Here is a 19,582-nt window from a genome sequence, read left to right on the forward strand (position 1 = left end):
CTCCCGGGGAGCCGGACCTATGTTCTGTGTTTCTCAGAGTTACACTGTGTCTATAGCTGAGACATTGTTGAAACGGCTACATTGTATCTATGAAGTGTCTACACTATCCAAAGCGGGTCCATCAGTACTTTATGTCCCACCGAGTACCATCAGTGCGAACATATATCCTGATCTCAGAAATGTCCTCAGTGAGGAAACCCAAGCCCAAGGTCTTGACGAGCAGGAGCCATCAGTCCTCTGCAAGGAAAGTCACATTCAATTCTCTCTCTCTTTTTTTTTTAAGATTTTATTTATTTATTTGACAGAGATCACAAATAGGCAGGGAGGCAGGCGGAGAGAGAGGAGGAAACAGGCTCCCCGCTGAGCTGAGAGCCGGATGCGGGGCTCGATCTCAGGACCCTGAGATCATGACCTGAGCTGAAGGCAGAGGCTTCAACCCACTGAGCCAACCAGGTGCCCTGTCACATTCAATTCTTAACAATTTCTTAGGGCATTTACTTCTTTGCTTCTAAAAATGTGCCTTTCAAAAAATAATGGTCTTACATTACTATTCGCAGCCCATTCAGGCCCCATGTGCATCTGGTATGAAAATTGAGGCTTTTCCTCTCTGCCCTGGCTCTCCCTCCCCTTCCTCCCTCCAACTAACATACACATGGCATATTTTTGGTTAAAGCGAGAGTATTTGGCATTTATTATAAGCTATTCACTTCTCTAAGATAAAGATAAAACTACTTTAGTAGTGAAGATAGAAGTGAAGATAAAACTACTAATTCAACCAATTAATACTAAATATATCTAATTTTTATAGATGATGAGAACAAAGTGCCTCTTGCTAGGGTTTATGAGATCGTGCAGCCAATAAAGGGCAGAGCTGGGATCTGAGGCCAGACAACAGGTCTGCTTCTGGAATCCGAGCTTTGACCGCCGGACGATCCCACGTCCATAGCCTGTTCATGGAATGCTGACTATTGTGCTCAGTGCTGGGGCACATGAGTGCACAAAATTAATCCCCAGCCTCCAAGAACTTGTATTTTGGGGGACACTGGAAGTAAACAAGTGGCCGAGTAGACATGAGGTCGGGGGTACCCAGTGGGAGGAACACAAGAAGCAGAGTCAGACCGGGGAGCTGCTGTTCAAATGAGTCTCCCTGGGGAGGTGACAGAGGCTGTGCAGGGGTGAGTGGGAACCTCGGAGGTGGGTCGAAGGACATTGCAGGCAGAGGTGAGGTGCACCAAGTCTCCAAGCCCAGAGCCCGCCCACGGTGCTGGAGGAGCAGCCAGTGGCTGGGGGGCTGCAGGGGAGGGAGGGGGCAGCAGGGAGGGCGTGGGGGAGGCGGCCTGAGCCCCTGGGAGCGCTGGGATCTTTCTAGGTGGGATGGGGGCTCAGCAGAGTGGGCTGAGCGGCGCAGGGGCAGGGCATGAGGCTGACAGAGAGGCCCCTGTGGCCTTGGGTGGAGGATACGGTGCAGGGTCACATGGTGAGTGGGGAGCCTGGGAGAGGACCCGGCGGAGGGGCTGCTGGTGACTTAGCATCAATTCGGAAGCGGGAGATCTGGCACCAAAGCCCCAGACTACCAATGCAGCTCTGCCCCCTCCTGGCTTCGGGGCCCTGGACAGTTTAGCAAGAGGAGCCCCAGGTTCTTCATGGGTAGAATCAAGACAGGGGTGGGACATGGGAGATTCGTGAACTACTTGGGAGCCGACAGGCCTTCCTGATGGCTCAGATGTGGGGATGCAGGAGGAAAGGTCTGAGGTGTCCCCAGGACCTGGGCTTGGGCACCGTGGATTGTGGTGGTGCCTCCAAGGGCATTCTGGAGCACAACCGGGGTCTCTTGGAGCATGGGTGAGCTCACTGGCCCCGCACAGGCCCAGGGACTCGCCCAGTGACTCCTGTAGCAGCTCCCCGTCCCCACTGTGCTGAGAGCTCGGGGGTCGGGGCCATCCAGTCCTGTGTTCAAGGACATGCATGGAAGGTGTGGGGAAGAGAGTCTCAGCCTCACTGTGACTGGTCCAAGAGCCCCCACCTCCCCCGGCCACAGACAGAGTCCCTGCATCTCCAGGAGGGTGTCCAGCCCTAAGCCCAAGGTCAGCACAGAAGCCACGCGGCCCAGCACGTGTTCTCGGGCTCAAGGTTGAGCTCTCTGCCCACCAGGGAGCTGCATCCAGGCAGGATGGAAGGTTCCAGAAGAGCCTGAGTCTGGGAGTAGGCACTGCCACCTTGAGCTCTCGGGGTCTGCCCAGCAAGCCCCCTTTGTGGGGGGAGACCCTGTGAATGGTCAGGGGGATCCTTGGGCTCCGGGGTGGACAGTGGACCCCAGACAGGGCAACCTTTATTTCAGATGAATAAACTGGCATTTTACTTTGTGTATCATTCCTGACAACACTGCGGCAGCACGAGCGTCACCACGTCTGCACATTAGTGAAGATTATCGCAATTCCCGGTGTGGAACAGAGTCCTGAGCACAAGACAGGACTTTGAGAGTCTCCGCTTGGGGCTGCAGAGCCCTGCGGGGACTTGGGCGACATCCCTGAACTCAGAGGGAGAAGGCGAGGCCACAGAGGACCCATAGGTTACACCAGGCAGGAGGGAGGTGATTACAGGGCTGTGGGAATGGGGGCGGGAAGGGGTCAAGGCAGAGGAGGAGAGCAACCGGCACTAACAGAGGGTCGATCTGAAGGCATGGGATGGTGATCGCCGGGTTACACATGACGGCTCCAACCCTAACCCAAGGTCACACCACTCATCCCAACACCCCTTCCCTCCAGCAACCCTAAGTTTGTTTCCTGATATTAAGGGTCTTACGGCTTGTCTCCCTTTCTGGTTTTGTCTTATTTCATTTTTCCCTCTCTTCCCCTATGATCCTCTGGGTTATTTCTCAAATTCCACGTATCAGTGAGATCATATAATTGTCTTTCTCTGGTTGACGTATTTCACTCAGCATAATACCCTCTAGTTCCATCCACATTGTTGCAAATGGCAAGATTTCATTTCTTTTGATGGCTGCATAGTATTCCATTGTATACATACACCACATCTTCTTTATCCGTTCATCTGTTGATGGACATCTGGGGTCTTTCCATACTTTGGCTTGTGGACATTGCTGCTGTTAACATTCGGGTGCACGTGACCCTTTGGATCACTAGGTTTCTATCTTGAAGGTAAATACTCAGTAGTACAATTGCTCGGTCATAGGGTAGCTCTATTTTCAACTTTTTGAGGAACCTCCATGCTGTTTTCCAGAGTGGCTGCACTTCCCACCAACAGTGTAGGAGGGTTCCCCTTTCTCCGCATCCTCGCCAACATCTGTCATTTCCTGACGTGTTAATTTTAGCCGTTCTGACTGGTGTGAGGTGGTATCTCACTGATGTTTTGATTTGTATTTTCCTGATGCTGAGTGATCTTGAACACTTTTTCATGTGTCTGTAGGCAATTAGGATATCTTCTTTGCAGAAATGTCTGTTCATGTCTTCTAGGGCCACAGTCCTTGAAGGCAGCACAGATGCGGGTCAGGTTCAAGTGCTTGCGCTCACCGTCTTCTTGTGTCTGAGAGCAGACGCCTGAATCTGAGCCGTACAATGTGTCTGCCTGTGTTTCCCTGGACAGCAAGATGCTGACAGGGATGTGTGTTTGGGCCCAACTCCTCCTGGGCTGTGCCTGGTCCTCAAGGTCTGGGGCACCACCCAGGACAGGATAAACCATGCCCTTACCTGGTGACAGTGTACCTGGCTGCTAAAGGTCCCAGGAGAACCCGCAGAGAGCAGCTCCCTGCCTTCCCCAGAAGCTGGATGGGACCCTTGGGAGAAGTGTCTGTTCCAGAGCAGGTGTTGAGCGGGTCAGTTGCCTGGGAAATCACCACGGGCTCAGGGACGACAGCATATGGTGGCCGGGGCCGCCCAAGGAACATGTGTACTCAGTAAACACTTCCGAAGGGGCGGCACAGATGGCTGCCACGCCCAGTTTAGTGGAAAGCTGCTGGTCTTATCCGAGCCCCCACTGTCCTCAAGGGGAAGGTTGCGACAGAGGGAGGCAACAACATCCCTCTCAGCTGCCCACCCTGCACCTGCACCAGCCTGACACTGGGACCACCTGCCTCCACCGAGCACAGGACCCCAGACCCATCAGCAGGGGGAGGGCAGGACCCAGTGTGGGTGGGACAGGAGAGGCTGCTGGGGCCCCGTGAGCTGCCTCTGGAGGGGTCAGCAGACAGGTGTGGGGTTAGTGATGTAGCTGCTCCCCTAGGGTCCACGGGAGACCATGGTTCTAGACGTTATGGGAACCCATCTGGGAAGAGGAGGCCTGGCCTGACCGTCTGTATGTAGCCGAGACTCCGAGGCCGCTGAGCCTGTGGCCAGAGGCGCGTGTCCCTCTCCAGCCCTGCCTGTGTGTGAGCCCGGCCCAGGCCTGGCAGAGCCTCACAGGGAAGGGGGCTGTGGGGCCGCTTCTGTGGGGGTGGGCTTGGTCCTGGGGGTGGGGGGGGGGGGGTGGCAAGGCATGCCCTAAGCTGCAGACAGAGCCCTGAGGACCAGCAGTGGGGACATGCCCTGTGTGCCCTGGGGTGTGGGGGTGACACTTCCCAGGAGGCTTTGTTCTCGGGCTCCTAGCTTCTCACTGCGACACCCGACAGTGAGGTTCCTAGAACATCAGAAAGGAGATGTGACTCGTGAGATGGTGTAAAGACAGAGGACAGGCCCAAAGCAGGAGAGGCCCCGTGTCCTTGGCTCTAGGTGGGGACTCTGTGCCCGGCCATCAGCTGGTGCTGGCGAGCAGAGAGCTCCAGGCTGAGTGGGAGCCCAGGGACAGAGGACAGGGGTTCTAGGGGTACAGGCTGGGGACGGGGGACCACCAGGCCAGTTGTGAGCACAGGGACGGGGTCTCTCCGGCACCGGGCCTCCTAGAGGGGGGCTGTTCCCACACTTACTCTACAGTTATCTCCTGAGGCCCCTGCGGGTGCTGAGCTCACATGAGTGATGGGAATGGTTTAGTCAAGACTGGCCAGCTGTGCCCCAGGAACTAACAGTCAGCCCCGCCCTGTGGTGGGGAAGGGCTGGGAGCTCTTCTCAGCTAAGCTGTTCCTCATAGGCCCAGGCAGAGCCAGCAGGGAGGCGGCCGGCCATGGGCGCCTGCTCAGAAGACCCCCATTTCTGCAAGGCCTCTGGGCTCCTGCGATTCACCAGCCTCCTCCTCAGTGAGTGGCCCGGGCCCCCCGGGAGGGAGGCCGCCGGGCGGGCAGGGAGGCAGGAGCTCCCGGGCTGGCTGGGGTCTGTGCTGAAGAACCAGACGGAGCAGCTCCGTGAGGACGGAGCACACGCGGTGCGCTGGGTCAGAGCCCCGGGGTGGACAGAGGGAACAAAGGGAGCTTTGGGCTGAGGCCAGGCTGGGAACCCCGACCCGGCTGCCTGGCAGCATGAAGGGAATCCCCTTCCCCCAACCCAGGGCGGTGAGACTGGGAGACCCCGGAGCCTCCTGTGGAGAGGATGGAGGAGACACAGGAGTGGCTGTGGGGGACCCGGGGTGGGGACGGACATCCCCCCCTGCCGTGCACAGGGGACCGGCAGCCTCTGCAGCTGTCCTGTGCAGGAGGGGCCGACCCAGAGCCCCTGTCTGAGCTGGAGGGGCGACGCTAGTCTGGCTCCTTGGGCAAGATGAGGCCCCGAATCCAGTGACATTCTGTTTGCAAGGGAAGGAAAGGAGCCCCCAGAATTCAAGGGTCTGCGCCCACCTGCCGTGTGTAGGGGTGAGCCCGGAACGGGAGACTGCTGACCTCTGATCTGGGTGGGGCTACTTGGGGGGCAGCAGAGGGGGCCCCAAAAGAGAACTGAAAGACTGTTTTAACAAGAGCCCCATTTTCTGGTTCTTACCTTCACCGGAGTCCATGTGCTTCTGTGGGACAAATGAAATAAGAACAGAGGAGAAACCAGACCTCCAGAACCGTGAATTCCGGGGACGCTTGGGAGGCTGCTATGGTCTGTACTGTTTGCTGCGACACACCAGCCCCTCGGCTCCTGCAGCGATTCTAGGGAAATTCCAGAAACACGGGACACTTGGAAACAGGAGGATTACTCATTAGAAAATGACCTTTGCCAGTCATTGAGACCCTTTTTTGAACAAAATCACTTCCTGTTGGTAAATGTAGGCTTTCTCTTCTTTTCAATCGGTTTAACTGGAGATACAAGGGGAAGTTACAGGATTCTCTTCCATAAAGATCAGGGTGAGAAGATTTTGTAAGAATGAAAGGAAGGATAAGAGGGAAAGGGACAAAATTTTAGGTTAATGGTTGAAAGTCAAATTTCATCTTATTTAAATAAATTCAGACTCTTGCTCACAGCCACCCGCCCCTAACCTTCTGCCCCTCTTTGGGGTCAGCACCTTCTGCAGATCTGAGCACTGTCATGTCTTCCTCCCGTCCTGAGTGGGCTTCCAGCTTCTGGGCCGCTCCTCCGCTGCAGCCTGAGGGCTGAGCCTCCTCTGTCCCGGGTTCCCCCCTTTCCAGCAGGGGCCGGTTAACCCTCAGGTAGCCCCGCGTCCCCGCCCTGCCAAAGCCCGCCGAGTACTTGAGTCCCCTCTCCCGGGACAGTAGCTGGAAGTGAGACCCCAGATCTGCTCGGACCTGGTGACCAGACAGCAGCGCTGGGAGGGAGGAGCGTAGGGCCGTGCAGGGGGAGGGCAGGAAAGAGCAGGGACGGGAGGATGCAGGTCATCGCCCTGCAGGGGAAGCGCTGGGCTGGGAGAGATGGAAGCCACCTCAAGGTCTGGTTCTGCCCTGGACCAGACCTAGACAGGACCAGTCCACCCACCCAAGGGAGCCCCTCCTCTGTGAAAGGTCCCCTCCAGACCCTCCCGCTGGGACATCCTGGGATTGGGGTCTCTCCCGGATGGGACTGTCCTGTAGCTTCTCTAAGGCCTCTGCTCCGTGTCTCCCTCCTGTCCTGTCCTCGTCCTGCATCCTGATGGGGACGGACATCCAGGGGGTCTGCTTGGGGCCCCTTCAGCACCCAGAGCCCAGGACTACCAGTGGTCACTTCCTCCGCCCTCCAAGGAGGAAAGGATGCATTTTCGAGGCTCCCTGCAGTCCTCGGACCGTCTGCTGTCTCTGTCTCTGCTCCTGAGCGGGGTCTGCCGAGCTCCCGCCCCGGTGGGTGGACCCCAGTGTGCAGGGCCCGCTCAGGACAGCCAGATGCTGGGGGGATGGGGGGAGGGGTTGCTATTGAGCAGCCCGTCAGGAACAGCCTGGCCGGAGCCGCGTGGCTGCTGCCCATGGTCAGCAGAAATGCCAGCGTCCATGTCCCTGTCCCCTGGGACAGACCCCTCTGACACACACGGGGGTGACTAAGAGCGACAGTGTGGGAACAGCCCTGCGGGCAGGTTCCACCCTGGGGACAGATCTGCTGTCCCTCAGGGAGCCCCAGGCACTGTCCCCCTGTTGGAACAAGGGCGGCTTCTCTGACGGTGGTTGGCGTCCTGTGTGCACCACACTCTGCGTATTTGCACACGAGATGGGCGGTGACCCAGGACTGGGTGGGGACGCGGGTGTGACGGACACTGTCATTCTTCATGAGGAAATCCCGTCCCAGGAAGAGTCAGAGTCCAGCCGTCTCCAGGCCCCCAGGAAGCCCGATGGAGCGACAGATGTCCTGTGTGTGCGCGGGCTCGTCGTGTTTGTGGCCGACAGAGAGAGGACGCACGTCCTTCACGGTGCTGACTTTCGGGAGGACGCGCCCCCTGAATTTCTGCTTGACTCAGCCCAGAATCCATAGGATAGCGTTGAATGAGCCCAGAATACTGTCCAGTCACGAGACGACCTGCTGAGGAGAGGGGACAGGCACACACCGAGCGCAGGCGCGATAGATTGTTGTCACCTGCGCGCGGGAGGAGTTCCGGTCCTTCCTCCGTCTCCACCACTCTGCCCAGCAGCTCGGGGGACTCAGCCACCTGGGGACAGGGACGGGACAGGGACGGGACAGGGGCCACGGAAGCCAGCTGCTGTGGACACAGCCAGGAGTGTCCTCTCGGTCAGAAAGGCCCCGGCAGGACTTCGCCTCCCCGTGGCCGCCTATGGGATCGCGCCCTGGGTGTCTGTGTCCCAGGGCCCATCCCTGATCCCAGGAGGAGCCCCCGAGAGGGGCAGCTGGGGGAGAGACATGGGCTCCATCCTGAGCCTGGGAAGGCCGGGCTGATCCCAGAGCGCTTGTCAAGAACCACCGTGGTGGTGAGAGCAGCTCACACGGATGGGAACGCCTTCCTCTCCTGACATCCTAGCGCTCATTCTGGGGACAGCACGGCTAGTACGTCCCCATCCCAGAGGGAAGGCAGAAAGCACGCGGGCCTCATGGGCTGCTCCCATCCACTTGCTCAAGGGGACAGAGGACCTGTCTCAGGCCTCCCAGACTCTCCCTTCCAGGCCACCAACCGCCCTGCTGCACCAGACCTCCCCGGGTTGAGACCCAAGCACGGTCCCTGTGTGTCAGACTCACAGCGGAACACTGAAGAAAGAAGGTTCCAGAAGGAAAGAAGAGAGGATTAGGAGCACACTCTGATGAGGGGGGCTGATCTTTTTATGTGAGGGATGATCCGGGAAGCCTTACAGGATCCGCACGTGTAACTGCCTGAGGACAATAGCAGGGACATTAGTCCGAGACAAGGCTGAGATGCAAACCCAAAACTATTTATCTTATTTTGCTAGAAAATAGGCTGATCTTATCAATATAGAAGTAGCTCTGAGGTGCTAAAAAGAGAAACGCAGGCACGGGCCGAGGACAGGAGCAGACCGCTCACAGCGGCCAGAGGACATCAGCAGCCGTGGGACGTGGACCGGGTTCGTGTACAGAGAAATTCTCACTAGAATATGAGATCACAGCACTTTCTCTTACCAATTTAGCAAAGATCAGAAAGTTCGGGGGGCACCTGGGTGGTTCAGTGGGTTGGGGCCTCTGCCTTCGGCTTGGGTGGTGATTTTGGGGTCCTGGGCTCGAGCCCCGCATCCGGCTCTCTGCTCGGCAGGGAACCTGCTTCCTCCTCTCTGCCTGCTTGTGATCTCTGTCTGTCAAATAAATGAATAAAATCTTTTTAAAAAAAGAAAAGAAAGAAAGAAAGTTCGGTCACCGCGTGTTGGTGGGAAACCGGAGCATTACTGGGGGGACAGCTGCCGGGGTCGCTCTCAGGGGGGCGACGAGCAGGGTCTGTCAGAGGCTGAGACGGAGCTGCCTTTGGCCGATTAGACGTCCCATGGATTATCTCAGTGTCTACACACCCGCCTGTGAAGCACATACATGCATGTTAGGCAAGCACACACTCACATGTGACACGTATGTCCTGGGTGTGAGTCCACGCACCCGCGGAGGCGGACATGCCCCCCAGCTGACGTCCCTCAGGCCCTGTGTGCAGAGAATCCATCCCAAGCTGCTGGTGTTGGCAGGGACAACATCAGTAGAACTGTCCCACGAGGAGGGAGCAAGAGCCCCGTTTGGGCCGTGGCAGCTGTTAAATGACGCACTTCCACGAGGGTAGACCCTGCAGACTGGTGGCCAGAGGCTGCCCTCCGTCCCGCCCCATGAGGGTCTCTACACGGGCGCTGCCCACAACACAGCAACAGACTTCGCCACAGCGAGCAGGAGACAGGGTCACAGCACGACACGGTCATACTCCTGTCAGACCTGCTGTCCCTGAGGGTCGTCCATCATGTTAACGGTGCTCTGCTCCTTAGAGGGGAGTCCCCAGGAGCGACCCCCCTCCAAGGGGAGTCCCCAGGAGCGACCCCCCTCCAAGACCTCACATGGTCTGTGGGCACGAGGGGTCTCTGCAGCCCTGTAAGAACCTGCCTCCTGCACAAATGCTCTCGGTGCTGCCCCCGAAAGGTACTTGTGCTTCAGATCCGAGATCTCCTGACATTGTCCTCTCGCTGTCAGGGGTCAGGACACTGCAGGTGAGCAAGTTCCCGAGACCTGCTCAAGGGGACACTCCCCTGGGACCAGGAGGGATTCTAGCCTCGCCTCGAACTCATGGCATCTCCTGCCTTCCCAGACTCAAGGGCGCACATGGGATGGATTTCAGGAAGATGGGTTCTAGGGTTTTCTCCTTTATTCCTAATGAAAACCACCCATGTTTTCTGTGTCCTATGCCCTAGGTGTCTGCAGCGCTGTGACCCAGAGTCCTGGAGCCCGTGGGTCTGCCGTGGATGATTCTGGAAACCCTGTTCCTCTGAAGGGGATTCAAGGAGCTTCTGTGCTGTTTCCAGTGATCAGAAAACCAGAATTACTTCCAGAAGTCGAGCTGGAGAATATTACTTGGGGCATTATAAATCAAAAACTGTACACACCCGTACTCCAAGTCAGTCCCAGGGGAGATGTTCCACAATGGGTCAACTTCCAGGACAAGTTCGAGAAGAGGGTCCATGTGGTCAACACAACGACCCTGAGCATTGACAACCTGACCCTTGAGGACAGTGGGCTGTACCGGGTTCAACAGTCCTATACAAAAGGAAGACAGTATCACCAGGATTTCCACCTGACGGTCTACGGTACGTGGCGGCCCCTCCCCCAGCCCCACAGCTGACCCCCTTCCTCTGTCCCCGGGAGTGTCCGTGCGCCCCGCTTGCAGGATTCCGTCCAGACCGCAGCCTTCGGACTCGATCTTCTCCCCAGAAATCCGATGCTGTGAGGTCAGCGCAAGTGCAGGCAGAGCTGAGACTCACTCCAGGGACGAGTCACGTCTGTGCTTCAGGAGGGAACACGGAATGGGGAGAAACGGGGATTTTGCCATAATACTCATTGTCCCCATAGGACTCCGGGTCCTTAGTGAGATGCTTACTGTCTTGTGCTGCTGTAACAGGTGACTGCACCTCAGTGGCTGACCACACCACCCCCTGGGGTCCTCCTGGGCTGTAGGGCGGGAGTCAGACCCCAGAGCCTCTACCATGAGGTCCAGGAGTCTGCAGGGCTGTGCTCCTCTCTGGAGGCTCCGGGGTAGGGGCACCAGTATCCCCTGGCTTCTGGACCCTTCCTCCCCCATCACAGGTGGCACTGGTGGGATGAGTCCCTGACACCGTGTCCCTCCCACCTTCTCTGCTGCCTCCTCCCACTTGTGAGGACCCGGTGATCACACGGGGCTTGTGTAGGGAATCCAGACCATCTCTAGTTTACAGTCAGCTTGTTTTCAACCTCAGTTCCCCTTTGCCATGGAACCTAAGACATCTTCAGGCTCTAAGGGTCAGCACATGGCCATGGTTGGGGGACACTCGTCACCTAGCAGGATCCAGAATCCTGCGTGTGGTTCTCCCCGCCCCGTCCCCTCATCCTTCTCAGCCCCAGCCCGAGTCAGCTCACTCACGGACTGCACGGTCCCCCTCTGAACCCCCACGGATGGAGAATTCACAGGGTAGCCCTTCCTCAGACCCTCAGGGAGCAGCTGTCTCTGTGTGCACCCCTCCCCCCTGCACAGGGAGACGTCCTGCTCCAGAGAGAGTGGCCTTCGCAGCCTCCGGACCCGGAGATTCCGAAGACTGACTCTCAGCCTGTCCCACGTTTTCCTGGGAGGACCCCAAGCTCAGTTGCTCACTAGGAATGGCCTAGTGACTCCCACCGCGGTCTCTCCTGGTGGAGACTGAGTCTGATCTCCGGGCTTCCAGAGTTGGCCAGTGGCAGTCTATACCATGGATTGTGTGGTCCCAGGAACCCTCTGAGCAGAAAAATCAAGACCAGGACACAGAGAGGGGCAAATCCTGTTCCTGACTTCTCCTTGTTCAGGGCGACACCCCACTCTCTCAGAATTCATGGATTATTGGGGGAACCTCCAGCAACTGTTTTCTCATGAGAGATTAGTAAGACGTGCTCAGTCCAGTGAAATCACATAGAGCTGAACTCAGTGGCTCTCTTCCTTTTTAGCCTCTCTGTATATTTGGGTCAATTCTCTGTGATCTGTAATATGCAATCCCTGTCCTTAGGGGGAGGAAGCCAGAGCTTCAGGGAGGATCTGCAGGAGAAAGCAGGAGCTGTGATGTTCTCCACTCACGTGAGGTTCTGTCCTCTCATCCCTCCCTCACCAGAGGCTGTGCCCCGTCCCCAGATCTGGGCCACAGTTCTGTCCCTCACACCAGGCTGGTGCAACATCACCATGGAGTGTAACACCACGGAAACCAGGAAGAGCCTGACGGTGACCTGGGAGAATGAGAGCCTCCCCAGGGAGCTGGAGCAGAGACCGGCCCCAGGACCAGCCCCCAACCCCTGGACACTGGCTGTGAACCTGCCCCTGAGCCGGCCCAGCCCCAGCCTCACCTGTGTGGTCAGCAACCAGGCGGACCAGAGAACTGCCACCCTGGACCTTGGGGACGTCTGTGGCCGCGGTGAGTGCACCTGCCAGAGGGGAGGGACTGTCCCGCAGCTCAGGGTGAGGGTTCTCGGCTTCTGTCCCCCATGTTTATGTCACCCCCCTGCTGCTTGGTCACCCTGTCCAGGACTCTGGCAGGAACATCCAACCTGCATCTGCCCTTCGGTGTCATTCCCATGCTGCTCATCTGAGGTGTCTGCAGGATTCAGGGCTCCGGGCTCCTCTGCCGGATTCTGGTCTCACAGACACACGTCACACCCACCCTCTTGCCTGCGTTCCCGATGTGTCCCGCTCTCCTCGGCTGCCAGCCTCCGCTCAGGCCCCTCCCTCTGCCCTCAGCCCTTCCAAGACAGGAGTCCCCCACTCCCCACTTACTCCCATCCAGGGACCCCCTCCCTGCAGCTGGCTCTGGGGGCCTGTGACCCGGGCAGTCCCACAGGGCCGCGTGCTGGGGGCAGTCCCAGCATGAACAGAGTTTGCACAGGGCTCCGCAGCCTCGATGGCTCAGGGCCCTGCAGGAGCTGCTGCTGTCCTGCCCTCACACCTCGTCTCCTCTAAGGAGTGGTCAGTGGCCCCACCCTGGGAGCTGATGCTCTGGCCCAGGATTAGTGTCCTGTGCAGGCTGAACCCCTGGAGGGCAGTGGCCATGTCTGCTGCTCCTTGGAATGCCTGTCCCGGCCTCGGCCTCGGGCCCTTTGCTCACAGTCAGCGTGTCCCTGAGTGAATGAATGAATGAATGAATGAATGAATGACCTGGTTCCCCGTGAGCCCCCTCGCTCCATCCCCTCCTCCACCAGCTGCTGGGGGACCTTCTGCCTCAGTATCCCTCATGCCAGAGGAAGCTCATGGCTCAGGGACCCACCGGGCCCTCTGGAAACAGGCTCCTGCCTCCCTCTCATCCTCCCACCCGGCTCCCCTACATGGTCCCTCCCTGGCCTGCCCCAGGGGGTGCCGGCAGCTCCCAGGGCTGCGGACTCGTCACAGCCATTCCTGGTCATGGCTCTCCTTCCTGGGATGCATCACCCACCCTGAACATTGGGAAAACTCCTACTCCTCCCTTGCCCATCACCTCCCCCAGGAGGCCCTCCCTGATGACCTGGGTGCAAGCTGTAGCTCTAGTGCCCTGGGATGGCTCTGGCTGGCGGCCTCTGGCGTGTGTCAGCCCTCCCCCCGCTGAGGGGCTCCTCAAGGGCGGGCACCATGTCCTGCTCCTCTCAGCACCCCGGCCCCAAGCAGGAGCTCAGGAACGGGCTGAGTGAGAGCCTCTGCCATGCTCCTCCCTCTCGAGCTCCTGACCAGGTCCCTTCAGAGTCTCCATGTGCCTGGCAGTGGGCGTCCTCAGTTCCCTGTCGCCTTAACCTTCCTCACTCTCTCTGTGCGATGGAAACAGATCCACAAGGACAGACCAGTGCTGCCCACTTGCCTGGTATCTTGGCATCTGTTGTGGTCGTGCTGCTGATCCTCGGAGCTGGGCTGTACCTTTGGAAGAGACGTGGGGTGAAGAAGCACGTGGAGCCTGGGACAGGCAGGTTGCACTTCTCCTTCCCATGTCCAGACACCTCCCTCCCTCGTTGAACTCTGGGCTCCTTTTCAACAACATTTTGCTGCTCGGGGATTGTCCCTGCAGGAGGCTGGCAGGTGTGGCCATGACCATAGAGGTCATGGGAGGGGGGGAGGGTACAGGCTTCCAGGCTGAGACTCAAGCTCCATCTGTGTGTGACTCAGGGGCAGGATCTCAGGAGGAGCCCAGGGACCCGGATGGTGGCATCCACTATGCAGAGCTGAGCCAGCAGGAGTCTGGAGACCACAGGGACAAGGTGAGGCCAGGAGAGGAGGCATCTGGGTTCTCCCAAGTCCCTCTGTGCCTGGGTGTGTGCCTTCGATCCCAGTCATCTGCTGGCTTTTGTCTCCGTGTATCTGTAACCCTTTCCAGACAACACAGTATTAACTTAAGAACATTCTCCTGGGGTCCATGCAGTGCTGGGCACTTGGGGTGGTCATGTCAGCAGCCCTGGGTCTGTGGGGGTCCCTCTGGGTCCTCTGCGTCCCTCAACTGTTCCAGGAACCCTCCGTGTGCATTCCAGGGTAGGGGAGAACCACATCTAGAAGAGGAGAACTCTCTCACTGCTGTCTACAGTGAGGTCCGCAGGCCAGGCCAGACCATGACCACGTTTTAACAGGAAGAAGCAGGAGACTCCCGCCCCGGGGACACCTGTCTTGTGAGCATGACACCTGCAGATCCGGTCCTGCCTCTTTCCCCCTCCGACGGCTCTGAGCAGAGACTGGATAAATCCAGCACTTATTTCTGTGCTAAATCCTTGTGCACAAGCTCCCCGTGAGACACACACTGGTAGATCAGGGAAACTGAGTAAATAAATTGGTCCAAACCTGTTCAGGACAACTCTCCCTCTGCTATGTGACAACCTTAAACAGCCTCTGCTGTCCCCTCATCTGTTCAACATGAAACTGCCTTTCAGTCCCTCAGCCTCTGGGAGAAACCGTGGAGAATCCGAACATCCCCCTGGGCCCGTCATGAGCACCCCCAGCCGTCAGTCCACGCTGAGAGCTCTTTACAGACAACGTGAATTCATAGTCGCCCCTGCTTGCTGAGGGCAGGCTCTGTGACCCGCACTGTTCAGACATTCTGCTCGCTGCTAACTCATTGAGTCCTCGTGGACTCTCTGTGCGGTGGGGATCCTTGTGTCCACTTTACAGATCAGTAGAAGGAGCCAGAAAGGCTGACTCTCCAGGCCGCACGGTTGGGAGCACCGGAGTCAGGACTCAGCCCAGGGAACGGAGCTCCAGGTCCACGTCCTGGCCAGCCTCCTTCTGTCCTGTCCTGCTGGACAACGGTCCGGCTCCTACTGCTCAGCACAGGCAGAAGTTTCTAGTTCCTGACAGTGAGCTTTAACTGACTGCACACAGTGACAGCCACGTCCCCCTCTCTGCTGTCCCCACACAGGACGCAGAGCTCCTCGGGGCTCAGTGAGGACTTTTCCTTGCAAATCAGGGCCCTTCTCTGGGGACGTTTCCTCTCCTGCAGGCCTCTCTCTGGCTCGTCCCCCTGACCCTGCCGGCTCCTCCCCTGCAGCCCTCACCCGGTCCCTGTGCTGCCCCTGCTCCACACCTGAGCCCGCACCTTGGCCTCACCTCACAGGGACCCCTAGAGCACCAGGAGGTGACCCCCATGTGACACCGTTGGTGCCCCTTTCCTGCTCTAACCCCCTCTCCTCGCGCTCCCTGACGGCCACTCCCCTGGACCCGGGCCCACCTGCCGTCCTGCCAGACTCTCCGCCGTCCCCCCAGGGCCGCTCTTCGCTCACAGGGCGGTGCTTCCCAGGGTTTGGGCAGGACCCTTCCCATCCCCCGTGTCCTTCTCTCTGGGGCCCCGGCTCCTGGGGTTCAGGGGCCAGTCACACTGCTGATGCCCAGGGAAGCCTCCCCACCCACGCCCTCTGCTGAGCCCCATCGCTGACCCGCAGCCCCACCGGCCACACCCCTGCCCCTGTGTCCTCTGGCCTCTCCTCACAGGGTCACGTCCCCCACGTCCCTTTCTGTAATCCAGGAACCTGGTGAGAAAGAGCACGAGCTCCTCTCCCGCAGGACGGAAAGCAGAAGCTGTGATCACGTGTGTAATCAGGCAATAAATGTGCATGTTTGTGTTGTGGGGGAGCGTGGGAGCTGTTCACCTGAGCCCAGGGAAATACTGTAAGGTTCCTTCTTACTCTTGGTAAGAGACACTTTCTCTCCTTCCATGCTCTACCACTGTTCCCCCAGGTGACAAAGAAGCCTGCTGTTGGCCAGAATCGGTAACTCCAAATAAGACAAAGTGTGTCTCAAATGTCCCTTCCTCTCCATCTCGCAGCTGAGTCTGGAGATCCACTGGAAGCAGGTAGACCCCCCAGATCAGAGGAAAGAAGAGACACTTCTCATCCTGAAAACCTCAGTGTCTGCACAGAAGCGCTCACACACACACACACACACACACACACGCACATGCAAACACACACACACACACACACACACATGCAAACACACACACACACACACACACACACCAGCCTCCAGCCATTCAGCTGTGTGATTCAGAACTAGGTTTATCTTACAAATGCACACATAACCTTTTTTTTAAACTTTTTTATTATGTTAGTTGCCATCATTAATTTTTGATGTAGTGTTCCATGATTCATTGTTTGTGTATAACACCCAGTGCTCCCTGCACTCCGTGCCCTCCTTAATACCCACCACCGGGCTCACCCACCCCCTGCCCCCTCCCCTTTAAAAACCTCAGTTTCTTTCCCGGAGTCCACAGTCTCTCATGATTCATCTCCCCCTCCAATTTCCTCCCCTTCGTTTTTCCTTTCCTTCTCCCAATGTCCTCTGTGTTACTCCTTACGCTCCAGAAGCAAGTGAAACCATATGATAGTTGACTCTCTCTGCTTGACTTGTTTCACTCAGCAAAATCTTCTCCAGTCCCGTCCATGTTGATACAAAAGTTGGGTTATTCGTCCTTTCTGACGGCTGAGTAATTCTCCGTAGTAAATACGGACCAATCTTCTTTATCCGTGCGTCTGTTGAAAGGCATCTCAGCTCTTTCCACAGGTTGCCAACTGTGGACATACTTCTATCAACATTACGGTACAGATGGCCCTTCTTTTCACTACACCTGTGTCTTTGGGGTAAATACCCAGGAGTGCAATTGCTGGATCTTAGGGTAGCTCTATTTTTAACATTTTGAGGAGAGACTTCACTGTTTTCCTCCACACTGTTTTCCAAAGTGGCTGCACCAACTTGCATTCCCACCAACAGTGTAAGAGGGTTCCCCATTCTCCACCGCCTCTCCAACATTTGTTGTTTCCTGCTTTTTCAATTTTTGGCATTCTAACTGGTGGAAGGTGATATCTCAGTGGGGTTTTGATTTGAATTTCCCTGATGGCTAGTGATGTTGACCATTTTCTCATGTGTCTGTTAGCCATTTGCATGTCTTCTTTGGAGAAGTGTCTGTTTATGTCTTCTGCCCATTTTTTGACTTGATTATTTGGGTTTTTTGGGTGTTGAGTTTGAGGAATTCTTTATAGATCTTGGATACCATTCCTTTATCTGTAGTGTCATTTGCAGGTATCTTCTCCCATTCCATGGTTGCTTCTTTGTTTTATTGACTGTTTCCTCTGTGCAGAAGTTTTTTATCTTGATGAAGTCCCAAAGCTCATTTTTGCCTTTGTTTCCCTTGTCTTTGGAGATGTGTCTTAAAAGAAGTTGCTGTGGCTTATGTCAAAGAGGCTACTGTCTATGACCTCCTCTAGGATTCTGATGGATTCCTGTCTCATGTTGAGGTTTTTCATCCATTTAGAGTTATCTTTGTGTATGGTGCAACAGAATGGTTGAGTTTCATTCCTCTCTATATAGCTGTCCAATTTTCCCAGCACCATTTATTAAAGAGACTGTCTTTTTTCCATTGGATATTTTTTCTTGCTTTGTCTAAGATTAGTTGACCATAGAATAAAGAATCCATATCTGGGCTCTCTATTCTGTGTTTTTGATCTATGTGTCTGTGTTTGTGCCTGTACCATGCTGTCTTGGTGATCACAGCTTTGTAACATAGCTTGAAATCAGGCAATGCAATACCCCCAGCTTTGTTTTTCTTTTTCAACATTTCCTTGGCTATTCAGGGTCTTTTCTGATTCCATACAAATTTTAGGATTGTTTGTTCCAGCACTTTGGAAAATGCCATTGGTATTTTGATTGGGATGGTGTCGAAAGTTTAGATTGCTCTGGGGAGCACAGACATTTTAACAATGTTTGTTCTTCTGATCTATGACCATGGTGTGTTTTTCCATCTTTTTGCATCTACTTCAATTTCTTACCTAAATGTTTTGTAGTTTCTAGAGTATAGACCCCTTTACCTCTTTCATTAGGTTTATTCCAAGGTATCTTATGGTTTTTGGTGCTACTGTAAATGCAACTGATTCCCTAATTTGTCTTTCTAGAGTTACATTGTTAGTGCATAAGAAAGAAACTGATTACATTGCATTGATTAGAGCAGAGATCAATGGAGATGGACTAGATGACTCTCCATGTCTGCAGACCACTCAGAAGCCTCAGTGCGCTCCCCATGACCCAGAGCATGGACTTCTCAATCTGGTTAGATCCTGATGAATGTCATGATGGGTCCCTTCCCTCCCTGTGGCCTTGTATCCTGCAGTCTTGGTGAACTCACCTATTAGTCTTGGGAATTTTCTGTAGAAACTCTGGGATTTTCTGTCAGACACACATATAAACAATGTCCATAATAAACACAGGTTTGCTCTTTCCCCATTCTGATCTATATATTATTTTATTTCCTTTTCCTGTCTTATCACACCGATGAGAATTCCAGGAGAATGATGCATAGCGGTTCTGAGAACAAAAAGCCTTGCCTCCTTCCCAGTATTCAGGGAAGACCTTTCCATTTCCACCACTAAGGATGGTATTAACTGCAGGGATTTTTGTAAATATGCTTTTTACATTCATCAGGTTCATTATCTCTGCTCTTATCTTTCTTATTCCTTTTTCCACTTGCTCTGGGTTTATTTTGTTCTTACTTTTCTAGATTCACAAGATAAATACTTATATTATTAACTTGAGCATTTCTTCTTCTGTAATATCTGTCCATCATTATACGTATACTTCCCTATAGACACTGGGTTAGCGTCTTTTCACACACTTTGATATCTTGTATTTTTCATTTCCATTTATTTCAAATACTTAAAATTTCCCTCAAGACTTCCTCTTTCACTCACAGGTTATTAGGGAGTAGATGTTTAATTTCTGCATGTTTGCAAATTTTCCCGTTATTTTTCTGTTTACAAATTCGACCCCAGGGGCACCTGGGTGGCTCAGTGTGTTAAACATTTGCCTTTGGTTCAGGTTGTGAGCCCAGAGTTTTGTGATTGAGCCTTGGGTCACACTGCCTGCCCAGCAGGGAGTTGGCTTCTCCTTCTCCAGTGCTCAAGCTCCCTTTCTCTAATAGGAAGTAAAATCTTTTTAAAAATTCGACTCTAATTCTATTGTGTTCAAAGAAATACATTATTTCAAATCCTTAAACGCCGTCAGGTTACTGTTATGACGCAGGACAGGACGTTGTCTGGGGAGGCTCCCGAGTGCACTTGAAAGGAATGTGAGCTCTGCTGCTGGGGTTGAACGTTCTCTAAACGTCAGTGAGGTCGCGTGGGCTCAGGGTCGTGTTCGCTGGCTGTCTTCTTGCTGAGTGTCCATGCGGAGGGCG

The 19,582-nt window shown here is 55.4% G+C and overlaps 2 protein-coding genes across 7 annotated transcripts in view; both read left to right on the forward strand.

Moving 5' to 3' along the window:
* The window catches only part of LOC116576174, a 69,015-nt gene extending 54,296 nt beyond the window's left edge, over positions 1-14,719 (forward strand). For 2 of the 6 annotated variants that reach the window (XM_032318088.1, XM_032318084.1), the window contains 4 exons: positions 12,038-12,334; positions 13,709-13,843; positions 14,044-14,135; positions 14,403-14,719. In XM_032318088.1, the coding sequence (XP_032173979.1) occupies positions 12,038-12,334; positions 13,709-13,843; positions 14,044-14,135; positions 14,403-14,495 (617 nt within the window). In that variant the 3' untranslated portion in view covers positions 14,496-14,719. The other 4 variants (XM_032318089.1, XM_032318085.1, XM_032318086.1 and 1 more) reach the window with 4 other exon arrangements.
* LOC116576198 lies at positions 870-11,916 on the forward strand. Its single transcript, XM_032318150.1, has 4 exons — positions 870-2,569; positions 5,080-5,185; positions 10,121-10,513; positions 10,638-11,916. The coding sequence occupies exons 2-4, from the start codon at positions 5,113-5,115 to the stop codon at positions 10,826-10,828; spliced, it is 657 nt and encodes a 218-aa protein (XP_032174041.1). The 5' UTR covers positions 870-2,569; positions 5,080-5,112; the 3' UTR covers positions 10,829-11,916.
* Positions 14,720-19,582: the final 4,863 nt, after the last annotated feature.

Source organism: Mustela erminea, chromosome 17 (assembly GCF_009829155.1).
Source record: "Mustela erminea isolate mMusErm1 chromosome 17, mMusErm1.Pri, whole genome shotgun sequence".
Taxonomy (NCBI): domain Eukaryota; kingdom Metazoa; phylum Chordata; class Mammalia; order Carnivora; family Mustelidae; genus Mustela; species Mustela erminea.

Coding starts and splice junctions, on each gene's coding strand:
- LOC116576198 (XM_032318150.1), top strand. CDS start 5,113: ATGGGCGCCTGCTCAGAAGACCCCCATTTCTGCAAGGCCTCTGGGCTC. Junction 5,186..10,120: donor ATTCACCAGCCTCCTCCTCA/GTGAGTGGCCCG, acceptor CCTATGCCCTAG/GTGTCTGCAGCGCTGTGACC. Junction 10,514..10,637: donor TTTCCACCTGACGGTCTACG/GTACGTGGCGGC, acceptor TCTTCTCCCCAG/AAATCCGATGCTGTGAGGTC.